General features: G+C 42.4%; 1 protein-coding gene across 1 annotated transcript in view; it reads left to right on the top strand.

The window, feature by feature from the left end:
• Positions 1-7,118, top strand: part of PROX1 (prospero homeobox 1) — an 86,255-nt gene extending 79,137 nt beyond the window's left edge. Inside the window, exon 5 of the mRNA XM_078784118.1 lies at positions 3,635-7,118. Within this exon, the coding sequence (XP_078640244.1) occupies positions 3,635-3,820 (186 nt within the window). The 3' untranslated portion in view covers positions 3,821-7,118. The remainder of the gene's footprint in view (positions 1-3,634) is intronic.
• The last annotated feature ends 6,081 nt before the right edge of the window (positions 7,119-13,199 follow it).

Genomic DNA, 13,199 nt, shown 5'->3' with positions numbered 1-13,199 from the left:
AGTCATGGGATACCTTAATTTGGTCCTTTATGTCAGTCATAACATCCTTTAGATGATAGAACATTTGTGGAGTGGTGATAGAGGCCACCTGCACTTCTTGGACACCATTATCGACCATCATGCATGTTTGTATCATGAGGTTTTCATGTTTACCTATACAACACCAGGAGCAGTTGGACATGTCACCCTTGAGTCCCACATTGTGATAACAATTGCTGATCTGATTTCATTGTTTCACATGAACTAAAATGTCTCTTTCTTAGGAAATTGGTGAATATGCGTTGTTTCCTCCTCGATGTACCTGGTGTGTCAGGAACCGTAGAGATTGAAGACGTCTCTTTTATTATTTCACCTTTAAATAGTAAATTACAACACATGCGCAAACTGTTCGCCGTTAGGCATTTTATTCCCTCCTGAATCCATTTCACGCAGGATACTTAAACGTTCCGTAAAATGACAATGTCCTTACATCATTTTCATTAAATGTCCTTACATAAAATGACAATGTTCTTACATCTGACTTTATCTTCTCCTGCAATTAATCAATGTTTGAGATGGTCGAATTATACCGCTGACTTTAGGTGCCCACCTTGCTCCCGCCTCCTCCAAACACACAGAAAGTAGTCCAGCAGCATGAGGTCTGGAGACCCTAATGGTACCTGACTTACACCACACCCTACGCATGACCATTGACCAAGCACCACCAATCTCTATTCCTGTCCTCGTTTCTGGAATCACTGGTTTATTGTGGCCACAAGAGCTATTTTGAAAGCAATCTGAGAAGTGGGAAAAACAACCACATATTCCTTTTTCTCTGTTGATGTCAAGGCTCATGTCTGAACTGAAAATATCAGCGAACATCCATCGGGTAGCTCATCGATAGCAGTACCTTGCCTCTTTGGGTCCATTGGAACAAGTATTTGTTCATGTTCTTTCGTATGTAACACAACGCTGCCGAAGCAGTGCCCTCTATAATTTAGGGCAGGAATTTGTAATTTGTGATTTGTTCATGGTGCCGGTGATGGCTCACCTACTCCTCACGAAGGGCACCATGGGATCTTTAACGTCCACCAACTAATGCCGGCAGATGGGACGTCCGTTTAATGCCCATCGTCCGTTTAACGCCCATCGGAGGGATGGCACACACATTGATGAATCGCCCTGCCTGTGAAACACTGGGGTGACAGTTTATAGCTGGGTCGGGATTCAAAACCTGGGTAGACAGCTTTGAGGTGAGTGTATGTACCTCAAGTGACTAGGTCATCCTGTCAGCCCATTCGTACATTACTACGGCAGACATCCTGTGGCCCGTAGTGGCTTATCAGCAGTTGTTGTGAATCAGCAAACCAGTACCTCATGTGACAACAGCAACTCATACCTATCCATGGATAATGGATAATCATGTTATTCTGTTGTAACTGCAATGAATGTTTTGAATCACATATACCAGGTGTAGGTACTTCCTTTGAGGCCATTGGTTAAATCACTTTTTTGACGCCATGCCACATTCGCTACATCTATCATGGAGAAACCTTTACCAATGAGTCTGGCAATCCCACGTCGTTAAAACTCACTTGGTCATTAATAACGACATTCTGCATACACTCCTGGTATGTCCTTCATCCGTGGACAACAAGGATATCTGAATGCTCTCATCACTGAACTCCATCCATTCATTTTACATCTCACTCACAAGTTCCCACCAGTTTATGCATCACATGACACGTGTTGCGACTGTATGCACAGAAGTGTTATCATTGTTTTCACATTTTACTGGGCATGTGCTCATTGTCTTGGGGTTATATGTATGCATGCAAGTGAACCACCTGTAGAGGCCATTTTATGTATGCATGCAAATGAACCGCCTTTAGAGGCCATTTTTCCCTGCAGAGCAGGGTTGGCCTTTTTCAGGCCATTTTTCCCCGCAGAGCAGGGTTGGCCTTTTTCGTGCAGTCCCCTTTTTGGAAGAAATGTTTTATGGCCGGATGCCCTTCCTGCCGCCAACCCTGTTAGTCGCCTCTTGCGACACACAGGGAATTACCAGTGAACTGGTACTCAATTTGCCGACCCCGGAAGGATGACAGGCTGAGTCAACCCCACTGGTGTTAATTCAGCGATCGACCGGGATTCGAACCCGGGATTCTAGGATCCCAAGCCGCACCCTAACTGCTCCTGCCTCACACCAAGCTCGTCTTCACGCTGTTGAAACCAAAGCTTCCAGAATCAATGGAATCTCCCGTGATGAAGCTAACTCCGAGAGCCTTTTACTTACTCACCGCAGGCAGGTCGATGGTCTTTCTGTCTTCTACCGACTCCTCTCCAGCCTTGCTCCCCAACTCTCTCTAGGCTCTGTCCCCCAAATATTCCTACAGGTCGCACAAGATCTGCCTGCAACCCTCTTATGGTGAAATTGCCAAAATCAAGACTCTCTGCTCACCGTCACTCCTTCATTCGTCTTTTCTCCCACCTCTGGAAGAAACCCCCTCACTCTCTTCAATCCCACTCCACCCTCCAGGTCTTTAAAACAGCTGTTCACCACCATCTCTTATCTTCCCCCATCCAAAACCTTGATCTTTTCTACCCCCGCTAATTTCACCCCAAATCCACTTTTTTTGAAATACCAACTTCTTTCCTGGAAGTCCTTGCAGTGTCCTTGTGTTTTGTACTTCTCCCACCCTCCCCCCCCCCCTTCCCACGCCTCCTCCCCCCTAAGCCCTCTCCCTCCCACAGATCTCCCGATGTCCCTGCTCTCAAATGTTGTGTTTGTGTGCTTCCCCTTTTTTCCCCATCTTGTCTACCGCTCCCCTTATTATATATTTTGTTTGTCTTTTTGATTTTTTTGTGTGATAAATGTTAGCTCTTTCACGAGCCTCGATTCTGTATACAAAACAAACAAACAACCACCCACCTTTACAACGTACACCACTCAACAGCAAACCACACGCATACACACACGAAGATGGATACTTTGAGACCTGGGAGGCCTCCGTTTCACCTTCTGAATCCTGCATATGGAGTTAACACCCAACAACACACAATACACACACACACAGAGACACGAACACCATGAGGTTATTTTGGTCACAAGCCTCATACACTCATTCACTCATCCCAATAATGTTTTTGTTTTAGGGTTAGGGTTGTTAGGTTTAGGGTTAGGGTTGTTAGGGTTAGGGTTGTTAGGGTTAGGGATGTTAGGGTTAGCGTTGTTAGGGTTAGGGTTGTTAGGGTTAGGGTTGTTAGGGTTAGGGTTGTTAGGTTTAGGGTTAGGGTTGTTAGGGTTAGGGTTGTTAGGGTTAGGGTTGTTGTTAGGGTTAGGGTTTAAGGAGCTTGGTTCATTTTACATTTTCACATACACGCGTCCATGATGGGACCAGACATATTGTTTTGCATTCCATTGCATATGTACTTTAATGGACAAGTGCATGTTTTAAACTGTACGAAAATACAAACACCAATGTGCATGAACGGGAAGAATCCGTAATGAGACTTCCTTTGAAACATAAAAACAGAATTTGTTCCATTGTGTTTGTTTGAAATATCAACAAGTTGTTCAAACATCATTGTGTCTTTGTGCTGTGTTGTTCACTTATTGTGTCGTTTTTCCTTGCCCCACCACCATGGCATTCCTCAGGTGCCGGATCGCTTCTTGGAGGTGGCGAACGTAACGTTCCGTGAATTCTTCACGGCTATCCAGGCTGGCAAGGATGCCGATCCGTCGTGGAAGAAGGCGATCTACAAGATAATCTGTAAACTCGATAGCGATGTTCCAGAAATATTCCGCTCGCCCAACTGCCTGCAGGAGTTGTTGCAAGAGTGAGTTTGGCACTAACCTGACACGCTCGCCTCGACTAGACTTGTTTTCTTTCCAGCCTGTTGCCTCAAGTCCGGTTTGTACGGACCTCGGTGCTCTGCCACAGTGACACGCCGGTTGTATAGGAACACGGGGCGTGTAGAATAAGGTGACGTCGGACAATCGTCTCGCCAATCTCGAGTGTTTTTGAACGCCATCGGGCGAACGCCGACGCTTGTTTGCTCTGACTTCCAGACCAAGATGATGACCGCCAATCATCGAGACAGTGTGCCAAAAGCTCCAACCGAGACTCTGAAATATGACGAGCGAAGGCATTCGACATTCCAGTTGTAATGGGATTTGGGTTAACGGGGCAGCTTTGCGGTGCTGGATAATTAATCGTTACTATCATCTGCATGTGTGACAGACAGGAGCCGAAATATTTCTCGCACATGCCACCTTGTTTGGCCCTGACACCTTTATGGTGTCATTAATATTGCATCTCCTAGGAATTGGATTGCCCTGGAATTTTTGCAAGGGACGCACATTTCGCAATTCTTTCTTGAGATATGAGTACCAGAAATCCTTGAGCAAACGGAGATAGAATCCAGTCCGGCCTACCTGATAGGAGTCTTTGTTATATTACACATATGTTGACGTTGCTTTGTTTCGGAATTATCTTTTGCCTGGAATGATTTCTAATGGACAAGTGTGCCATTAATGGGGGGAATCTGGGTTTGTTAGTGAAAAGGGCCAATTCTTCTTCTAACCTCTGGCAAAACACATCGGACGCTTAATGAACGTTGCACGTAACAAGGTGCTGCACAAAACGTCCACTGTGTCCGGCTAGATGTATCATTGTTGGCTTTTTGTTCTGAATGCACAAGAAAAGGACTTATTATTCAATAGATGCAGCATCGTTGCGTGAGCCTGACCCGGGAGTGTGGATGGGCGTCGGACGAACGGCTTCCGAGTTCGTTGTCAAAGTAATTCCCCACACAGACGATTGGCAAGGTAATAAGAGCGATTTGAGATCGGTCCCTTTTGAACCACTGGACGCGGCTCCAACAAATGTTTCCTTTATCCGCGATAAAGCCGGTCGTGAGGAACCGCTCCGGTAGATGTGTTCACGGTCCCACGACGTCAATGCGTGTATTTTGTAAAGAGAGGAATGTCAGGGGGAGCTAATGTCTGCAGTCCTCTTTGTCGAATCGTTAACGACATCTTCTGTCAGCTTGGGATAAGACGATGGGCTACGGGTGTCCGGAGAGCAGATGTCCATGCCACACACCTTTTAGTGCCATATGCGATGACTGTGCCCCAGGCAGTGCTGCTCCTGCTACTTGGAGGATCCTTTCTCTATTGATTTAACCCACTCTCCATCACCTCCACTAGTTGCCTTTCGGTTTTGTCTCGTCTTCAATGTAACATTTCTGAAAAAAGAATCTATAAAGCATCGCAAACATCTGGCACGAAGAAATAATCACCAAGCACGGCAATTGTGGAAGCGTTGAGAGGATGGCTTTATACAAACGGTGACAGAAGTTCAGCAGTTTTCAAAGGCATCCATCTCTTGGTGGGGGTTTGGTGGTGAGGGTGGTGCTCCAGGGGGACGGAGAGGTGAACCTCTTTTTAAATGCATGCCTCGTGTGATGTTCTCGTTTCGATAATTACCGTGAAATTGTCCACCATTTTGTTTGGTTTAACGGACGGAGATAAGGAACCCTACGCTTCACGCTCCAAGTGCGAGCGTTCAGTTTTGGATTCTGACCCCGACTGGAGGAAAGTTGTCTGAGAATGGGCAATAAGAGTCTGAAAACGTTTTCAAAACCGGTCAGAATGATACGTTTGTGGGCCCACATTCAAAAAAGGAAAAATAAATGTTGCTTTGGTTGAAAATGGTTAAATTGTGAAATAACTGCGTACAAATAGTCAGTTAAGATCGTCTCAAAATTTTCAAAAGAAAAGTTTCACCAACTTCAGTTATTGATGTTTTTTGTCAGGCCACAGACTTATTAATCACTCATATTATTATTATTATTATTATTTATGATGTAATATCAGACTTGTCGCTTGATCGTTGTTTGTGTGTTCTCTTTTGTTTCCAAAATGATCACCAAGTTTAAGTGTACTATATATAAAACAAGGGTAGGGATTATTTTCACATCGTGGTAATTGTTGTTTAGCGTTGTTGTTGAGGTTGTGACGTCCCTGATACACGATTGGTGCTAAAACCCGGTCCCAACTACCCTTGAGTTTTGGTTCTGAATTCTGAGATTAAACTCGGTTGATAACTATGCATAATTGGAGGCGTTTTCGGTGAGGGTCATTCCTCCCAACCACCACCCAACCACCACCCAACCCCTCCGCTTCCCTACACAGATTTCAAAAACAAAACAAAAGTTAACATTTTGGAAGTCACGGCGGATGCGTTTTCACTTAAATACTCTTTCTGTACATCCCCGGCCCTCTATTTTAACCTTTACATGTGTTGCAACAGTTACACCTGAGTAGTCGGAACATCATTCCGTGGGGGTTAAAGTTTGGTTTGAAAAGAAAGAAACTTGCCACAAGGTCCTTCACGACGACGAGAAATGGTAATTTTTAAATCCAATTTTTTTAAATTTTTTTTTTAAAATTCTTTGCCAAGAGTTGTAATGGTGCACATCGTGGTACTTTTACCTATAAATACCTGTTCATTGATTAAATGACGAAAAGATTATTGGACGATTGCACTGCTACCGGTACAACACAATGACCTATGTTATCGATACCCGTGCACTTTCAACGCAGACAAAATGCTTTATAAGATTATTTAATTGGTGAAAAATGCGGAGTACTGTCTGTTTGCTTTTCCTACACTGGCTTGGGAGTTATTACCTGTATTTATTGAATTGCACAATTGAAATGGCGGGATAACTGATCTGTCGGAGTTATTTTGAAGTGTTAAGTTAATAATGATAGAATGCTAAGAAACTGTTGTTACACCAGTATTGTAAATTATTTTGTATCTAATTTATTGTAATTTATTGTGGGTTGTAGGCATTCAATAAGGCATCGTTCAACATTATATTATCATTGTTATCTGGTCTTGGACTGGGAGTATTTATGAGAATTTGTCCGATGGAAACTTTGGCAGATTGATATACAGTAAATACATATATAAATATATATATATATTTTTTCTCATGCTGTAATATCTAATAACGGATAAGCAGTCTGCCTTTTGTGCCTTGCCTAATTAGCTGAATGTATTTAGACTCATTGTTGTACAACTGTAAATAATATATGGTTTGTGCTCAATAAAAAAACTTTAAAATTATAACTTCTTGTAATTTACTTGCACGTTAAAATGTTTAAATGTATTTACTTGCCGTCTAACCCGAATGAACGTAGAGCAGCAACGAAGGCTGGAAAGGGTGGAAATGCGAATGGTTCGGTGGATGTGCGGAGTATCGTTGAGAGAGAGGAAGACAAATGATGAATTGCGAAAGATGATGGGAATAGAGCCTGTGATTGATGCTGTGAAGAGGAACAGGTTGAGATGGTTTGGTCATGTGTTGAGGAAGGATGAAAGTGACTGGTTGAGAAGAGTGATGGAAATGAATGTAGAAGGAAGTAGAGGACGGGGAAGACCGAGAAAGACTTGGCTGAAGATGGTGAAAGAAGAAATGCGGGCAAGGGGGTTAACAAGGGGAGATGCAGAAAATAGGGCAAAATGGAGAAGATTGTCATGGGGACCGCAAGGCTAACCCCGGCTCTAGCAGGGAAAATGGCCTTTAAATGCATGTTGTTGTTGTTGTTGTTGTACTTGCAGTCTGCTTTGTGGTTAAAGTTTCTTATTGTACAAGGTGTTGTTAGGTGAACCCTTTGGATGAAGTTTTTATTCGTCTTGAAATTGCCAACGTGACATCGGTGATGAAGGCAAATTACAGGTTGGTGTGCATGACTTGGGGAAAATAATTATGATGATGTGAGCAATTGACAATGTAGGTCATTGCAGATGATGTTGGTGATTGATCGTGATGTAGGTGTGTATGGAAGAAGTACTTAAGTATGGATGATGCACACGAGTATGGATGATGTACACTTGTATGGATGATGTACACTAGTGTGGATGATGTACACTAGTATGGATGACGTACATGGGTATGGATGATGTACACGAGTATGGATGATGTATACGAGTATGGATGCTATACACGAGTATGGATGCTGTACACGAGTATGGATGATGTACACCAGTGTGGATGACGTACACTGGTATGGATCACGTATATGAGTATGGATGATGTACATGAGTATGGATGATGTACATGAGTATGGATGATGTACATGAGTATGGATGCTGTGCACGAGTATGGATGATGTACACCAGTATGGATGACGTACACTGGTATGGATCACGTATATGAGTATGGATGATGTACATGAGTATGGATGATGTACATGGGTATGGATGATATACACGAGTATGGATGATGTACATGAGTATGGATGATGTACATGGGTATGGATGATGTACATGGGTATGGATGATGTACATGTGTATGGATGATGTACATGAGTATGGATGACGTTGGTGAATATGGATGATAATGGTGAGTGCAGACGATATACATGAGTATGGATGATGTACATGAGTATGGATGACATATATGAGTATGCATGACGTACACCAGTATGGATGATGTACACTAGTATGGATGATGTACACTAGTATGGATGATGTACACTAGTATGGATGATGGACATGAGTATGGATGCTGTACATGAGTATGGATGATGTACACTAGTATGGATGACGTACACTGGTATGGATGCTGTACATGAGTATGGATGATGTACACTAGTATGGATGACGTACACTGGTATGGATGCTGTACATGAGTATGGATGATGTACACTAGTATGGATGACGTACACTGGTATGGATGCTGTACAGGAGTATGGATGATGTACACTAGTATGGATGACGTACACTGGTATGGATGCTGTACATGAGTATGGACCACGTATATGAGTATGGATGACGTACATGAGTATGGATGCTGTACTCGAGTATGGACTTATTTGGTGAATATGGACGATGTACTCTGTTATGGATAATGTGGGTGAGTGTGGACGATATACACAAGTATGGATGATGTACATGAGTATGGATGATGTACATGAGTATGGATGATGTACATGAGTATGGATGATGTACATGAGTATGGATGATGTACATGAGTATGGATGATGTACATGAGTATGGATGATGTACATGAGTATGGATGATGTACATGAGTATGGATGATGTACATGGGTATGGATGATGTACATGAGTATGGATGATGTACATGAGTATGGATGATGTACATGGGTATGGATGATGTACATGAGTATGGATGATGTACATGAGTATGGATGATGTACATGGGTATGGATGATGTACATGAGTATGGATGATGTACATGAGTATGGATGATGTACATGAGTATGGATGATGTACATGTGTAATGTGTATGGATGATGTACATGAGTATGGATGATATAGGTGAATATGGATGATTTCAGCGAAGGATGATAATGTCGGTTTACTAGACATGAAGTGGACAAATAGTAATGGATGGGGCAGAATCAGCAGGTGAGGTCAGACATGTACTGAGGTGTTTGTTTATTCAGGTCCAGTCATATGACCCTCCTGCTGTACCAAACACCACACACGAGGACGATTCAAGTTCTTCACCTCAGCGTCCAATAACGGTCACACTTTATACAAAAGGAATTGAGGAGACCACCATGGCTCAATTAATTAGTTTCTTGTTTTACCTGCCCCAAAGGTTTCATGCAATTTATTTTTATGGTTAGAGATGCAGGCCTGGTGCTTTATTCCAAAAGTGCATTAATCTGTGCATTGTGACTCATGGAAACAGTAGCAGATGCTAATACTTGATCTTACAATGCACTCTCCTTTATGTACTGAAGTCAAGAAAGACCAATTTGGCCCAATGTGCGTGTTTTATCTTCATATTGTTGAACTCAATCTTCAGTTTGGCAGAACACCACCACCTCATTATCCCTACTCCCAACAACCCCTCCAAATATACACCTGTCTTCCTCGCAGGTTTCCTTCCCTGTCCAATCCTGCTCATTCATTCCCTTGCTTGTTAATGCTCATTCATTCCCTTGCTTGTTAATGCTCATTCATTCATTCCCTTGCTTGCTCCTGCTCATTCATTCCTTTTCTTGCTCCTGCTCATTCATTCCCTTGCTTGTTCCTGCTCATTCATCCCCTTTCTTGCTCCTGCTCATTCATTCCCTTGCATGTTCCTGCTCATTCATTCCCTTTCTTGCTCCTGCTCATTCATTCCCTTTCTTGCTCCTGCTCATTCATTCCCTTGCTTGTTCCTGCTCATTCATTCCCTTGCTTGTTAATGCTCATTCATTCCCTTTCTTGTTAATGCTCATTCATTCTCTTTCTTGCTCCTGCTCATTCATTCCCTTTCTTGTTAATGCTCATTCATTCCCTTGCTTGGTCCTGCTCATTCATTCCCTTTCTTGCTCCTGCTCATTCATTCCCTTGCTTGTTCCTGCTCATTAATTCCCTTGCTTGTTAATGCTCATTCATTCCCTTGCTTGTTAATGCTCATTCATTCCCTTGCTTGTTCCTGCTCATTCATTCCCTTGCTTGTTCCTGCTCATTCATTCCCTTGCTTGTTCCTGCTCATTCATTCCCTTGCTTGTTAATGCTCATTCATTCCCTTGCTTGTTAATGCTCATTCATTCATTCCCTTGCTTGCTCCTGCTCATTCATTCCTTTTCTTGCTCCTGCTCATTCATTCCCTTGCTTGTTCCTGCTCATTCATCCCCTTTCTTGCTCCTGCTCATTCATTCCCTTGCTTGTTCCTGCTCATTCATTCCCTTGCTTGTTAATGCTCATTCATTCCCTTTCTTGTTAATGCTCATTCATTCTCTTTCTTGCTCCTGCTCATTCATTCCCTTTCTTGTTAATGCTCATTCATTCCCTTGCTTGGTCCTGCTCATTCATTCCCTTTCTTGCTCCTGCTCATTCATTCCCTTGCTTGTTCCTGCTCATTAATTCCCTTGCTTGTTAATGCTCATTCATTCCCTTGCTTGTTAATGCTCATTCATTCCCTTGCTTGTTCCTGCTCATTCATTCCCTTGCTTGTTCCTGCTCATTCATTCCCTTGCTTGTTCCTGCTCATTCATTCCCTTGCTTGTTAATGCTCATTCATTCCCTTGCTTGTTAATGCTCATTCATTCCCTTTCTTGTTAATGCTCATTCATTCCCTTGCTTGTTAATGCTCATTCATTCCCTTTCTTGTTAATGCTCATTCATTCTCTTTCTTGCTCCTGCTCATTCATTCCCTTTCTTGTTAATGCTCATTCATTCCCTTGCTTGGTCCTGCTCATTCATTCCCTTTCTTGCTCCTGCTCATTCATTCCCTTGCTTGTTAATGCTCATTCATTCCCTTGCTTGTTAATGCTCATTCATTCCCTTTCTTGTTAATGCTCATTCATTCCCTTGCTTGTTAATGCTCATTCATTCCCTTGCTTGTTAATGCTCATTCATTCCCTTTCTTGTTAATGCTCATTCATTCCCTTCCTTGTTCCTGTTCATTCATTCCCTTGCTTGTTCCTGCTCATTCATTCCCTTGCTTGTTAATGCTCATTCATTCCCTTTCTTGCTCCTGCTCATTCATTCCCTTGCTTGTTCCTGCTCATTCATTCCCTTGCTTGTTAATGCTCATTCATTCCCTTTCTTGTTAATGCTCATTCATTCCCTTCCTTGTTCCTGTTCATTCATTCCCTTGCTTGTTCCTGCTCATTCATTCCCTTGCTTGTTAATGCTCATTCATTCCCTTTCTTGTTCCTGCTCATTCATTCCCTTTCTTGCTCCTGCTCATTCATTCCCTTGCTCGTTCCTGCTCATTCATTCCCTTGCTTGTTGCATCTACTTGTTGTTTCACTCTCAGCATGTCACCTTCCACGCTCTATAACATCACTCTTCCATGAGCCTCGATTTTGTCTGCAAAGAAATTTATACACTTACAAGTTTTTTTTTCTCTCAAGCCAAAAACTCAAACTTCATGAGCTGCTGTCAACCACGTGATGTCAATAACTTTCACAGCCAATGTGAGGGGCCCACAATAACCAACATTACGAAGGCAGAAATGACGAGGAAATTGATGGTTTCATTTGCTGTTTTTCTTTTTCTTGTCTAAGGATGTAAAAGAGGAAAATTATCCAATATATTGTCCTAAATGTTGGCACATTACGGTTAGAGTATCCACTCTGAGCATGGTTCGAATCCCGGCTGAGCAATACCAGATGTTTCAAGAATGGTATGCGCTGCTTCCTTGGTCGATACTCAGCATTTAAAAAGCGCAGGGCACAGACAAACAACCATAGGTTGGCAATCATTGCAGTGCAGGTTTCACTGACCTAATGGATTCCTCCTGTGTTCAAGTTCTTTGGAAGGAAACTGGTATTTTAAAATTAATGTTCCAGTTTTTCAACTTTCAATTGTTTGAAAAACTTTCTTCTTTGAAATTCCAGTTCTGTCTGAAAACGTTTTGAGTTTTGTTGTATTTTTAAACTTACATTGATAAATACAAATGTTTGAGATGAGTTTGAATGTTTCAGATGAGTTTTATATCCCATCACTCATCATACTTTTCTCAATGGAAAGGTCTTTTCAGAAAACGCTGAAATTTTCGACATAGCAGGTATTTTGTTATGTCTACCTGATCGCAGGATAACTGATTTAAGGAGTTTGAACTCGTCCCAACGCAGTGATCGTACATGAGCACCCATGATCACACATTTCGGAGGTGAGCATGCTTACCTGTGTATAAAATAGGTACTTTAATTTCTACACTGACCAAATCTGCCTGTTGTGGCAAGCCGGCTACCACTTTACCCTGCACAACACCCAATTAAAAGCAATGTGATCCACAGCGCCACCTGTAGTGTATATGCACTGGTGTGACCCCTCCATGCACCAAATACACCACGCACATTACACGAGCTTTGTCCCGACAAATTATACACAAACGGCTGTGCAAAAGTCTGCGATAGTTTCCCATTTTTCTACTCTGAGGCATAAATAAACCCAAACTTTATGTTCATTGCAAATACATGTTTATGGAAATGAAAATATTATTGAACGAGAACGGCACTCAGTTGAGAGCATACCTCCGCCAGGTGAACAGTTTACGTTTTGTATCCTGGAGTAGACCAGAAAATCACAATACAGAATCACATTTCATCAAAATCATCCGTCCACAACTTTTTGAGATCTCCTGCTATGTATCGTTTTTGGCCCTATCTCCCAATGGTGAAGAATCACTTAAAAAATTCAATAATTCTCATGTCCGAATCCATATTCAGATCTTCA

The sequence above is a fragment of the Myxine glutinosa genome, chromosome 9 (genome assembly GCF_964187855.1).
Source record: "Myxine glutinosa chromosome 9, kmMyxGlut1.1, whole genome shotgun sequence".
NCBI classification, from domain to species: domain Eukaryota; kingdom Metazoa; phylum Chordata; class Myxini; order Myxiniformes; family Myxinidae; genus Myxine; species Myxine glutinosa.
The sequence above is the reverse complement of the archived record's forward strand: the minus strand, read 5'-3'. Positions and strand labels throughout refer to the sequence as shown.